We start from the raw sequence: 13775 nt of genomic DNA on the forward strand, positions 1-13775 counted from the left end.
AACTTCTAGTATTATGGTTTCCAATTAGCATTACAGATCAATATGACATAGCTATGGTAATGATATATAATTGTCGAAAATGGTATCATGTCATGGTTGGGCAAATGAGTGGATTCCAATCACACTCAACAACACCGCACCATTGATACCACCAGCAGTACCGATAAGGCGATAAAGTTACCCAGCAAAAGTTTTAGGGACATGCCAGATAATTGGAGATTATCTGTGACAAATGGTTAGCCTATTCTCAAACTTTAATTTTCGTTTCAGGGACCTATTACGCAATGAATTCACAGCTGGTCCAGTTCCAGAGTTTCTATCTCAGTTTCCAACATTGTGAACCTTTAGCTAAAAGATGCTGACGAGATCGATATACCATCTTGAACAAACTGGATCCAGTGGAAAGGCTTAACAGTGGAAAATTAAGATTGAAGTATGACCTCCTTTAATACACATTCAATGCAATTGTTTATCGGACCCTCAATTATTTATTTATTTGTTTATTTTTACAGTAGAAATATATTTAGTGACTTGAAAACACACTGAGCATTTGCTAGGTTGTGCTAGTTGGGATGGAAATCCAGATTTTGTTTAATAGATTGATGCAAAATTAAAAATAGGAAGGTTGTTCCCATTGTTGCAGCACCTGTTTTAGTTGTGTTCTTACTACTGCTATGTACTCTGGCAATATTTCAGTTGCATCATGTTATATATCTCAACTCAAAATGAAAATCTCAAACCTTCTGAACAAGCTAGTCAAGTATGTACCAATTCATGGAACCTCTTCCAGAAATGAAAGTTAAGAATGGTGAAGGTTTGCCAACCCAAATACTATAAACAATGTAGCTTAGTAGCTATGATACCATGTTAGATCAATATGAAGTTATGGGCCGGGACAGAACAGTATATAATTCTCATTGTAGTTGAAGCTATGTATGCCAATTTTATTAATCTGGTAATATTATACACTAATCCTAACCAAATTTCAAAACAAGGCCACAGGTGTGAAACTGTGCAGTGTAAAACCTCATGTACGTAGGTCCTCAGTTTTATTACTTGTTCAAAGACTATTTCAAAGACTCTTACTAGTTCTTTAGGCCTAGGGCCCTAAGACTGAATTGGGAAATCTTTTGCATAGTAGCTAGTATGCATGTAACTATGGTTTGAATATATGGATTTCAGTCCTTGAAACTATGACCCATCTGTATACACAGAGAAAGACATTGATCATGAACAACCCTGTTTGTATATTTTTTATCTAAAGCAAATTGCTCTTAGCTTGCTGATAACATTAGCTAGCTACTTGATGCAGAACTGTTTCTCCTTATTTGTTTTCTCTCGATAATGTTCAAACATTTTGTAAGTGCTAGAAATTTCAACCGGTTCCTTGTAACAATATATATATTATAAATCGAAGAGTTTACGTACGACCAAAAGTAATAAAAGAGGCTATTATTTCCCTTAACATTAATTTTTTATTCAAATTTGTAATCTTATATTTTGTAATACGCAGTAAGAAGGAAACACAAACAGAAACAAGTATAATAGAGAATTCAGAAATGGACTAGGGTTATTAGTATACTTTCTTATTTTACACATCAGCTTCTGTATGTCACTTTAGATCCAAGAGGGACTAAAAACTAAGAGGAAGAGGAATGGGGGACACCGGGGAGGTTTTGTCAAAACTGAAACGTGAATAGATTCCTCAGTGAGGTTCCCAAAGCCATGCCTTGGAACTTTGGGTTTTGGGCAACACTGTTCTCTTCTCTGGCCCGGCCTTTGCTATATTTTCTTCTTGTATCTGTGCAATATCAGTAACCTGTGGTAATTTTTTAAATTGACTTGGCTGAAATACATATTATACTAGTAAAAATATAGTAAATGCTCTTTAATCAAGTATATGCCTAGCTATTTTAATTCATTGATCTTCTCTGGCATTACCTACCAAAACTATCAGGATCAATTTAGAGATTGGTTTTTCCTTTTCTGGTAGGGTATTTGGGATTTTGGGATAATTTCCATTGCATGGATTTTTTACTTTAGTCATTAGGCCTGCTCAGCAAACCAATAAAAGAAAAAGTGCAAAAAAATATGCCTTGCATTCAGAGATGAATTTGTCTTAATAGAGTATATAATGCATCTTGTTAACTGTGTAACATGAATTACTTTGTGTTCATATAATAATTCTGGCCATTGCTGCCTGTTTGTGAAGGGAATCCTCTAAACTAGTACACACACCTTCATCTATAGCAACAACTAGAATCAAATTTTGAAACCAATTAAATTGTAGTAAAAAAAGCAAAGGAATCAAAAACATAATGGGACTTATGGCCTTCATAAGAGTGGCTCTACTACCAAAATTAAAACAGCCCATATTGAGGAAAACAATGCAAGAACACATGAGAAATCTAACAAAGAGGCCTATTGAATTCAATTAGGAGTAAAATATGTAGCGAAGAACAGAACCCCGAGGTGAAGATGGTGGAGCTGGTGCGCCTTTAAATCTATAATCTATTCCCTCTTTCATTATCTCTCTCACTTCTTTTCTTGCTTGACAGCAAAGTATGTATGATAGTGTTTAATAGTAATATAGAGTTATAGACTAGATAATATTGCAATTGCAGTAGCACAAACTAGTAGGGTTGAAGAAAAGAATCAAGAAAAAGTGAGAGAGACCCAATGCAAAACCAAGAGGAGGGGTTAAGGTTTTGAGGCAAAATTTGGCAATGCCAATGCTGTTGAGGCAGAAGCCCTCTAACACCTACAATCACCACCAAATGTCGAGGCCACTATCGTTCACCACCATCGATTTCTTCTTCCTCTTCGTCTTCACACTCGCAACGTCTGCTGCTTCTTTGGCTGCTGCAAATGTTGACGTTCTGACATTACATACATGGCTTCAAGGCTCTACTACCTCACCCTCTTCTTCTGATTTCTCCAACTGGAACCCTTCAGACCCCAACCCTTGTAATTGGTCCTACATTACTTGTTCTTCTCAAAACTTTGTCACTGAAATTAATATCCAGTTTATTGAGCTAGCCCTTCCCTTTCCTTCAAATTTTTCCTCCCTTGCATTTCTTCAAAAGCTCATCATTTCTGGTGCTAATCTTACTGGAACAATCTCACCTGATATTGGATATTGCAAATCGCTTCTGGTGCTTGACGTAAGTTCAAACAGTCTTGTGGGTAGTATTCCTACAAGTATTGGCAGGCTTGAAAATCTTCAGGACCTGATCTTAAACTCTAACCAGCTTACTGGTCAAGTACCAATGGAGCTTGGTGATTGCGCCAGCCTGAAGAATCTTCTCATATTTGATAACTACCTAAGTGGTTATCTTCCTGCTACACTCGGAAAGTTACTAAACTTGGAAGTCATTCGAGCTGGAGGGAACAAAGACATGTCAGGAAATATCCCGGATGAGCTTGGAAACTGCAAGAACTTGCAGGTGTTGGGGCTTGCTGATACTAAAGTTTCTGGTTTGATACCTTCATCATTGGGTAAGCTCAGCATGCTGCAGACGCTGTCGATTTATACTACTATGCTATCGGGTGAGATTCCACCGGATATTGGCAACTGTTCAGAACTTGTCAACTTGTTCTTGTATGAGAATGACCTTTCTGGTTCACTACCACCAGAGTTGGGCAAGCTTCATAAGCTGGAGAAGATGTTATTGTGGCAAAACAACCTTGATGGGACTATTCCTGAGGAAATTGGGAACTGCAGAAGCTTGAAGACCATAGATGTCTCTCTAAATTCTGTTTCTGGAAGCATACCTCAGTCTTTCGGAAACCTCTCAAATCTTGAGGAGCTTATGCTTAGTAACAACAACATCTCTGGTTCAATTCCCTCAGTTCTTTCCAATGCTACAAAACTTGTGCAGCTGCAGCTTGATACTAATCAGATTTCAGGCTTGATCCCAGCTGAGCTGGGAATGTTGAAGGAGCTCACAGTCTTTTTTGCTTGGCAGAACAAACTCGAAGGTAGTATTCCATCAGAATTGGCCGGTTGTGAGAGTCTTCAAGCTCTAGATCTCTCACACAATGCTCTCACTGGTAACATACCTTCTGGCCTATTTCAGCTGCAAAATTTAACCAAGCTTCTCTTGATTTCTAATGACATTTCGGGTCCAATACCTTCGGTGATTGGAAATTGTACTTCTCTTATCCGGCTAAGGCTTGTACATAACAGAATCAGTGGAGAGATCCCAAAAGAAATTGGATTCCTTGATAACCTCAGTTTCCTTGATCTGTCTGAAAACCGTCTTGTTGGTACCGTACCAGAAGAAATTGGAAAATGCAGTTCATTACAGCTACTCAACTTAAGTAACAACACCCTTGGAGGTAATTTGCCTAGCTCTTTTTCTTCTCTCACAAGGCTTCAAGTACTGGATGTCTCTGTGAATCAATTTGTAGGTCAGATTCCTGAGAGTTACGGTGGACTTGCTTCACTTAATAGGCTCATCCTCAGTAGCAACTCCTTAACTGAGCCAATCCCCTCTTCACTTGGTAAATGTTCAAACCTTCAACTGCTTGATCTTAGTAGCAACAAGCTCACTGGGATGATCCCAGAGCAACTGTTTGAAATTGAAGCTCTTGACATTGCTTTGAACCTGAGTTTCAATGCTTTATATGGGATAATCCCACCACAGATTTCTGCTCTCAATAAGCTATCCATACTAGACCTTTCACACAACAAGCTTGAAGGTGATCTGTTGGCACTTTCCGGGCTTATAAATCTTGTTTCTCTGAACATCTCATACAACAACTTCACTGGCTATCTTCCTGACAGCAAGGTGTTTCGACAGTTGTCAGCAACAGACTTGGTGGGAAACAAAGGATTGTGCTCTAGAGGTCATGATTTATGTTTCCTCAGCAATGGTACAACAATAGCTATGTCTAGAAGTGGCAGTTTTAGGAGGTCATGGCGACTTAAATTGGCCATTGCATTGCTAATAGCCTTGACCATTGCTTTGTCCATTTTTGGGATAGTTGCAGTATTTCGAGCACGAAAGATGAATGGAGAGGACAATGATTCTGAGATTGGAGGGGACTCATGGCCTTGGAAATTCACTCCATTTCAGAAGGTGAGTTTCTCAGTTGAGCAAGTTCTAAAATGTCTAGTAGAAACCAATGTAATAGGAAAGGGATGCTCAGGAGTTGTTTACCGGGCAGAAATGGAAAACGAAGACATTGCAGTAAAGAAGCTCTGGCCAACAACAACTGCTTCCAGATATGATTGTCAAAGTAGAGGAGTTCGTGATTCCTTTTCGGCTGAGGTGAAGACCCTTGGCTCCATTCGCCACAAGAACATTGTTAGGTTCTTGGGTTGCTGTTGGAACCGAAACACAAGATTGCTTATGTATGAGTACATGCCAAATGGGAGCTTGGGTGGTTTACTTCATGAGAGAAGCGGTAACTGCTTAGAATGGGACATCAGATATCGCATAGTACTCGGGGCTGCACAAGGCTTGGCTTATTTGCACCATGACTGTGTTCCTCCTATAGTTCACAGAGACATTAAGGCCAACAACATTCTCATTGGTCCAGATTTTGAGCCCTGCATTGCTGATTTTGGGCTTGCCAAGCTTGTTGATGAAGGAGATTTTGCTCGGTCCTCCAACACGGTTGCAGGTTCTTATGGCTACATTGCTCCTGGTTAGTACTTAATTACTATTTCATCACCAATAGAAACCTGAATTGCACTATCTCATAACTACCTGTCTTTCTCCTACTTAACTAATAAAACGGTCATAATCAACAAAGTTTTCCTGTATGTGGTTTACAGAGTATGGATACTCAATGAAGATAACAGAGAAAAGCGATGTGTACAGCTACGGCATAGTTGTGCTAGAAGTGCTAACAGGGAAGCAACCAATTGATCCAACCATACCAGATGGACTCCACATTGTGGATTGGGTAAGGCAGAAGAGAGGGGGAATTGAGGTACTTGATCAAAGCTTACGAGCACGACCAGAACCCGAGATTGAGGAAATGCTGCAGACATTAGGTGTGGCATTGCTGTGCATTAACCCTACCCCAGATGACAGACCAACCATGAAAGATGTAGCAGCAATGCTCAAAGAGATTAGGCAGGAGAGAGAGGAGTGCATGAAAGCTAACATGAGGCTTCTCAATGGGTCCAATTCTGCAAATGATCATGGACAAGAAACTATGATCAGTTGCAGTGGAGGAACATCATCAGCTATGGTGCAGCAACAACATCCTTACCCTCCAACAAGTACCAGCACAAGTTTCTCTGCTTCCTCATTGCTATACACTTCATCTTCCAATATCAAAACAATTCTCAAATAATCAAAATAAGAACTTACTAATTAAGGATTCGGCTTCGCAACCTAGCATTGCTATGATAGAAATCTGTTTCTAGCTACTTTGTTTCTTAGTTCTCGTTTCTCTGTACTAGAGGGAACAGTTTTAATAACCAGAAATAGCTGAAAGTTTACTTTTACTCAGTGTATATGCTTTATTTTGCTTAGAAATACTATGTTGATATTGGTATTGAAAGTTAAAAAACACCGACAACTATGAGATGCATTCAACACATATGTGATATAGTCCAACTCCAACATGATATGAAAATCCAAAATGAAATTGCTTGTCTGGAAAAATTCAGAAGAATATCCCCTCACTTATTCTGTTGATCGACTAGAATAGGAGTGAAGAAGTCTTGATGTGATCGATTTGCAATGATGAATGAAATTTGTAGCTAGTGAGAGTGGAAGTGATTGCTTAATTACCTCAATTGTTCACTACCAAGTATTTATAGGTGAGCTTGAACGGATATCTTGGTTAGTACGTGCGCCTGGTGGCATGCAACTGTTGCAAATTACGCGTGAATAGGTCCGCGACGTCACCCTTAAGACCATGTAGATAGAGTGCTCCCATCCATTCCAGGACTGATTAGCTAGTTCGTCTTTGGCCTGATTGTGTTCGAATGGTTTTGTCCTAGAGGGGATTTCTTGACATGACCAGGCTTTGCCTCTTCAACTTGTATTGAGCCGGAATTCCTGTCAATATTTTGCACCCCAGCAGAAATTTAAACAAATATCGAATACATATACCGGAATTCCTGTCAATATCCAATGAATCAACCTGAACCTAGTAATATATACTCATCTAATGTCATCTATGATCTATTACTAAGGAACTTTGACAAATTTCTAGTCAAAACTTACATATACCTGTAGTTCATAACCTGAAAACTGAAAAGGTGAAGATTACACTTACCTGTGTAACTGAACTCTTTTCCTCCATGGCCGATGTCAAGCCTTGACTGTTATGACCCTGAAATTGGGCAGTCAACAAGTATGGGTCATAGGACGTCAATGTCGCTGGGCCAGCTCACATTCGTGTCCAGTGGAATTTAGGGAACTCAAAACGGCTATTTAGTATGGGAGTGGATCCTCTCCTAAGGTCATTCCCATCCTGAGCTTCCTAACCTTTTGACTAGATAATGACACGTGGATATAATGAATCCAACGGTCTACGATAAGCTTTAATTTGTCTTCTTTTACTTTTCTTCTCTCTCTATTCTCTTCCTTCACGCCTCCCTCTCCCTCTCTCCCCTCGGTTCTTCTTTATTGGTCTGTTCTACAGCTGAGACTAAATAAGAAGAGAATAGTGGCTTGAAATATTGGGTATATGCAGACTTTATGCTGGGAAGTGATGATTTATTCTCTCTCACTCAACGCAGCTTACCCATAACTGATTGCTTTTTCTAAATTCAAATGCTTATCTACTGTAGCAGACCATCTCCTCCTTTCCTCTCATTCTCTCTCTATAACGAAATCTGATGCGGGAAGCGTGAACACGATAGTAAGAGGCTCCGTCAAGCGTCGAAAGCCATATGAGATGAGCTAGAATCCACTAGCAATTACGGGCACAACCGTAAGAAACACAGAGAAACTTCTCTAATATTTGGTTTTTTATTGATAATTTGAATATGAAAATTACAATCTAAGAGGTGCCTTATATATAGGGCACATAGCATAAACCTAATACAACTAGAAAACAAAAAGAATAATTTATTATAGACTAAAACTAGAAAACCTAATTAAACCTCATTAAATAAAAATCAGAAATAAAATCCTAGATACTAAAGAATATTACGTAAATATATAATTGGAATCCCAACCAAGATTTTGTTCGAGAATCCTGATATATCCAAAATAGTAATTTATGACTAATTCCATCATTAAGAAGTCTATTTGAATACCAGTTTTCAATATTCAAATTATTCTTCTTGATGTGAAGACGCTTCTTTCTTTTCGAGATTCTTTGTTGAAATTGGCTAAAATCTCGTCCTACATCAAAATCACCTGCCACTTCGCCAGAAAATAGACTACTGATGTTGAAGAAATATAAATCTAGTTGTTTAATTCCAGTGGATCTGGGTAAATCAAATTTTGGGTCGCCTAATTTATTGAATCATGGTGGCTATAATTTTACATTTATCTCGTTCCTCTCTTTGTTGGCTTTGCAGAAAATCACAACCTTGTCTAATTGGATTTTGCAAATATAAGAACAAATTGATTTGTGTTTAACGAATATGTTCCCTTGATGGTTTACCCATATACCCAGATCTTGTTCTTCAATAGAACAGAAGAACCAACCCATCAATGGAAGTATGCAAGAACAGCCACGACGATGCAGTTTTTATTTGGCAGCCAAGAGATTCTGAGCGAAGGGGAACGGCCCCTTCTCTTTCTTTGCTTTTGGTTGAAATTTTAGATGTCTCATTACGTGGCACTATTGTAGACCAGTAGATGTTGTTTTACACGTGTCATTACAGGATTAAAAGCTTAGGAAGCTCAGGCAATTTCATTGCTCAGGAGAGGATCCTCTCCCATTTAGTATTTACACATAAAATCTAGAAATTACCAAAAATTGGTCAATGACCCGGGAAAATAAAAGGTAAAAAGTGGGTTTCATATATACTTTTCTTTTCCAGTGCTGACCTTCCAGATTTTTCATATTTAAATTCACGCAATTTGTTTATGATGTTTTATCTTCTTTAGTCATTTTCAATTATATGTTTCAAACGCTGAAGTCTAGTTTCGATAAAATAAAATAAAAATAAGCATAGTGCCGTAAATTTTAAATGTATGTACCAAAAACTACCTTGAAACGACATTGATCATCACGTAGCACACCGCCCAAACCTCCCCTTATTTGGTTAGGGAGAAAACTGCCATCTATATTGAGTTTCCATCTGCCATTAGCACTAGGCTTCCATCTTCTTCTTTGCTTACTAGTTGGTTTGTGCGTAGAATTTCGAGCTCTTCTAAAATCATCCAGCCATGACAGAGTGCCAAATACAATATCATTTGGAGATTGAGTAGTTCCAAGTCAGAACTTATTATTTTTGTTTTTCCAAAGGGCCCAAATGACCAAGATAAGCTTGTCAAAAATATCATGCATGCCTGAGGTTTAGAGTATGATTTAGCATCCATTCTTTGAAATCGATGCTTGGAAGTAACCTTGCTGTCAGATTAGAAGGGGGTGCTGAAAGTATAGTTTGAACAATTGGGCACTTACAGAAGATGTGAGCTCTATTTTCAAACCTGGCTGGGTATAATAAATATTTTGTGTATCCTTTTCTAAGTAAGGTTGCCTTTGTAGGAAATAAATTATTGCAAGCTCTCCATAAACAAATTTGCACTTTCCCAGGGATGTTTGACTTCCATATAACGCTTCCATAGGAGTAGAAAAGGGTCTCCCTGACTCCCTGAGATGTGGATGAGAGTACAATGTTGAGTACTTTGTCTCCAAAATACTCTGTCTTCCACAATCCTTGTGCTTAAGGGAATGCACAAAATTTTATCTGCAACATCAGGAGGAAATACACTTCTATCAACATCATCTTTCCAACATCTACTATCATCATCAATTAGGTCCGAAACCTGCTCCAAAGTAGAGTGTACTGGGGTTTGTGAATTAAATACTGTGCACGGTTGGGAATCCATTTATCCCTCCATATATTTATAGCATAGCCATCTCCAACACGCCAATGTACCCCAGCTTGCAACATAGGCTTTCCTTGTAGTATGCTCCTCCAAGAAAAGGAAGGAGCATTATCTAACTCGGTATCCTAAAAGAAGTCATTGGGATAATATCGAGCTTGTATAATCTAGCAATTAGTGAGTTAGGATTGGAGATTAGTGTCCATCCTTGTTTTGCCAACATAGCTAAATTATATGTGTAGATATTTAAAAGCCCATACCTCCTTCATGCTTTGTGAGACACGACCGCTCCCAATTCCTCCAATGAATTTTCTTTTTTCCTTAGTAGCACCCTAAAAAAAAAGAGGCACACAGCTGATGAATGTCAATATACTAAATACACACCACCTTTTTTTAAAACCTTATTTTTAAATACTCTTTCACCCTCATTGAGATATACACCGAAAGAAAAAAAGAATATGAATGTCAAAGAAGAGAATGACAAAGGTCATTAGCGGCGATGTAAATTAATTCCTCTTCCCACCACTGCAGTATTGGGGCGAAGCAGATTGAGACGTCAAAGATTTCATCTGAGTGGATGGTACCATATGGGACCTGGTGGGAGTGAGGATTCTTCTAGGTGCGCGAGTGGAGCATTGATTTTGATCTGCAGTGGAGCGGTTCGAGCAAAGCGGATGCGGATCCTTATTCATTATCATCTCTTCGATTAGTATAGTTATCAAAAAGAGACGAGGACATTCCATGAAACTTCCGTAGCTTCATGATGAAAGGATTATCCAACCAATGTATCCAGAAAAAGCTAATTAACTCAGCTATTATCATACAAGACAACAGATATATGCATGATTGAAATGTGAACTAGCAAATATTTGGTTCATTTTCAAAAACTTGGGATGCATGATTTCATAAGGGAAGGAGGGATCGAGCTACAGGTGATACGCTCAAAGCAAGCGCATAATTTAACCCTAAAAATATCATTAGTAGTATAAGCAAGTAGGGATCGTTCTATTCCGGGGATTGAGGGTACACCTGTCATTGTCAAACAATTAAACAATTAAAATTAAAACAAAGTAATATAATCACAAAGATATTCACAAGTATAAACATATTTACGAAAAAGGGGGAATTTTGGATTTTGGATTTGAAAATAAACTAAGTTAAGAAAACAAATAAAACACATAAACATAATTAAACGAATGGAATGAGAGAACAAAGATCAAAACCGAAACTTATGATTAAAATTGATTCAAACCCTAATATTGTTCATCTAAGTCATGAGAAATGAGTTGATCATGTGAAACATTCGAAAGCAAATGAATTCCCATTTTTTACTTTTCAATGCTAATTAACCTAAGCAAAAGCACCTAGATTAATCCTATCAAACATGCAATCAAACCCTAGAAAGCTAGTCAATCATGTCATGTTTAACGCATTACACATAGAGAAAGGCTATCAACTCAAGTGTACAACTTAGTATGGAAAAGTCCACCTAATTGCAATTCTCTTTAATTAAATTCGATCTTTGTACAAAACCTTTACTACTTTGATTCAAGTTTACACAAAACGAAAAGTCGATTTCATGTTCTTAAACCTAGCACCAATTATATCGAAACCCTAAGTGTTTGCAACCACATAAGATTAAAATACAAAAGTTATCCATAATGCAAATTTAATTAAACAAACCCACATAAGCAACTCTTGCATTACAATATATGAATCTGAAAATTCTCAATTAATCATAAAATTCCAGAAATTAACAATTGTTCAAACATATATGTCAACTAAGGCAAAACCAACGAAATACAAAGCAAAGGTTACAAAGTAGAGGTCGAATTACACCGTGGATGGAAGATGAAGATGGGTGAATAACGTTGAATCCTTTGAGACTCGAAAGCAAGCTTCAAAGGTGGAGGATGGATGATGATGCTCACGGCTTGGTTCTTCTCTTCCTTGGCCTTGCTTGAACTTCGTGGCTTGCCCTAGAGGATGTTGGAAAGGAAAATGGAAAGGAAATGGAGAGACAAAGAAGATGGAATGGATGAAGGAATGTACTTAGAGTGAGAGGAGAAGGTGTTTATATAGGGAAGAAAAAGAAGAGTGAAATGATAAATGGAAGAAAAATAATGAAAGTGGTTTGTAAAATATGGAAAAGATGGAGTAATGATGAAATGAAAGCAAGGCATGAAGGTGCAGAAGTATGGAAGTGATGATGATCTATTGGAGCAGAAAAATATATCCAAGGAAAAAGAGAAAAGCATCTAGCTTTCTTCATGTGGGTAGGAAACTTGAACATGTGGTGTTGAGCTGTTTTAGGTCAGTTTCTGCCCTTTTATTCCTTCAATTATTTCTCCAACAGGAATTCAGTTTTGGCTCGTGACTTCTTCATATGAAATGATCTACCATGAGTGTAGATCATTTTGGTAAAATTTCAGAATTTATTTCCGTGCCTTTGGGCTGGAAATGCTGCTGGACCTCTTACAGGTCCAGTTTTCCAGTTTTGCTTCTGCAGGAAATTGGGCTGACTGTTTGAAGGCCTTCCACTCAATTATAGCTCTGGCACTCTTCATAAGAAATGATCCTTAGGATGTGTAGAACGGATCTGGAAAGTTTCAGCTCATTTGAAGTTCATTTGGTCCGGCGGCCGCTCCTTCTTCCTTGCTTGGCTTGGTTTCTCCTAGCCGGAGTAGGAAAATGTGTAAAATTGACATTTTAGTACATTTCCATTTTTCTCCACCATTTATAGGTAAGTGTGGACCTAATGCTCATTTCACCATCATTTACTCCAATGTACCTAAGAAAATAGAAATTGAGTTAAAAATCGATTCGTTAAGGAATTAACTAAGCAAAATGTGAGGAATTAACTATTAAAATACCACTTTAAAATGCTCCTATCAACAGGGAGAGAGCTGGCCTTTTTATTTTCTATTAAAAATTCATTTTTCCTTACGAGGGCATAAAATCTACTTTTCAAGAAAAATTGGACAAAAAAATTTCAGGGGCGTATATTAGAAAATGAACATGCGTAAGTAAAATTTCCATTTTGTTTTAGGGAATCAGAAATTGAGATAAAATCGCTGTGTATTCTCATTGATAATAGGGGCCTTTTATATAAAGGATTACAATGCATAGAGTCTGAATCATACAAGGAAAGATAATCTCTAGATTCTTCTAATTAAACTCTATTACCACTAGGTCAAGTAACCTAGAGTTTGGGCCAAACACAAATTAGGGTTTTACTTGAACACTCCCCCTTGTGTTGCCCAAACGCAGTGCTTCTCTCGTTGCCTCGCTAAAAACCTTGCCGAGTAACAAAAACCCAGTGGGACAAAAATAACCTCGGTCGAAGGGGAAAAAGAGCACAACACACCTTTCATGCTTCGAGACGAACATGTAGACATCTCCCCCTGACGTTTGCGCCTCCCCCTGATGACTACGATCATGGGAGTTCAGATAATTTCCGCAAGCCAATTCTTGCCACATGTTTCTCGAACGTGGATTTAGGCAATGACTTAGTAAACAAGTCTGACACATTGTCCTCAGATCGAACCTGGTTCACTTTGATCTTGAGGAGCTTCTGTTGTTGCTGATTGTAGAAGAGGCGATATGTGCTTGGTGTTGTCGCCTTTGATGTAGCCTTGCTTCATTTGTTCAATTAATGCAAGCAGTATTATCCTCATAAATGCTTGTTGGCTCATCTGTGATAGACTTCAGACCACAATTGCTTCGAACATGCGTAACTATGGATCAAAGCCATATACATTCACAGACTGCTTCGTGAAGAGCAATAATCTCTGC

At 38.1% G+C, this 13775-nt stretch overlaps 1 protein-coding gene and 1 long non-coding RNA gene across 2 annotated transcripts; one reads left to right on the plus strand and one right to left on the minus strand.

Annotated features, from left to right (window-relative positions):
- Positions 1–1467: 1467 nt before the first annotated feature.
- Positions 1468–6757, plus strand: LOC133740808 (LRR receptor-like serine/threonine-protein kinase RGI2). Its single transcript, XM_062168750.1, has 2 exons — positions 1468–5655; positions 5786–6757. Exons 1-2 carry the CDS (start codon positions 2727–2729, stop codon positions 6310–6312), a joined length of 3456 nt encoding a protein of 1151 aa, XP_062024734.1. The 5' UTR covers positions 1468–2726; the 3' UTR covers positions 6313–6757.
- On the minus strand, positions 6007–7385 carry LOC133740809 (uncharacterized). The gene is made up of 3 exons (XR_009861428.1): positions 7246–7385; positions 6756–7025; positions 6007–6145 (listed from the first exon to the last, which is right to left on the minus strand). It is a non-coding gene; the product is annotated as an uncharacterized LOC133740809 (long non-coding RNA).
- Positions 7386–13775: the final 6390 nt, after the last annotated feature.

The sequence above is a fragment of the Rosa rugosa genome, chromosome 3, assembly GCF_958449725.1.
Source record: "Rosa rugosa chromosome 3, drRosRugo1.1, whole genome shotgun sequence".
NCBI classification, from domain to species: Eukaryota; Viridiplantae; Streptophyta; class Magnoliopsida; order Rosales; family Rosaceae; genus Rosa; species Rosa rugosa.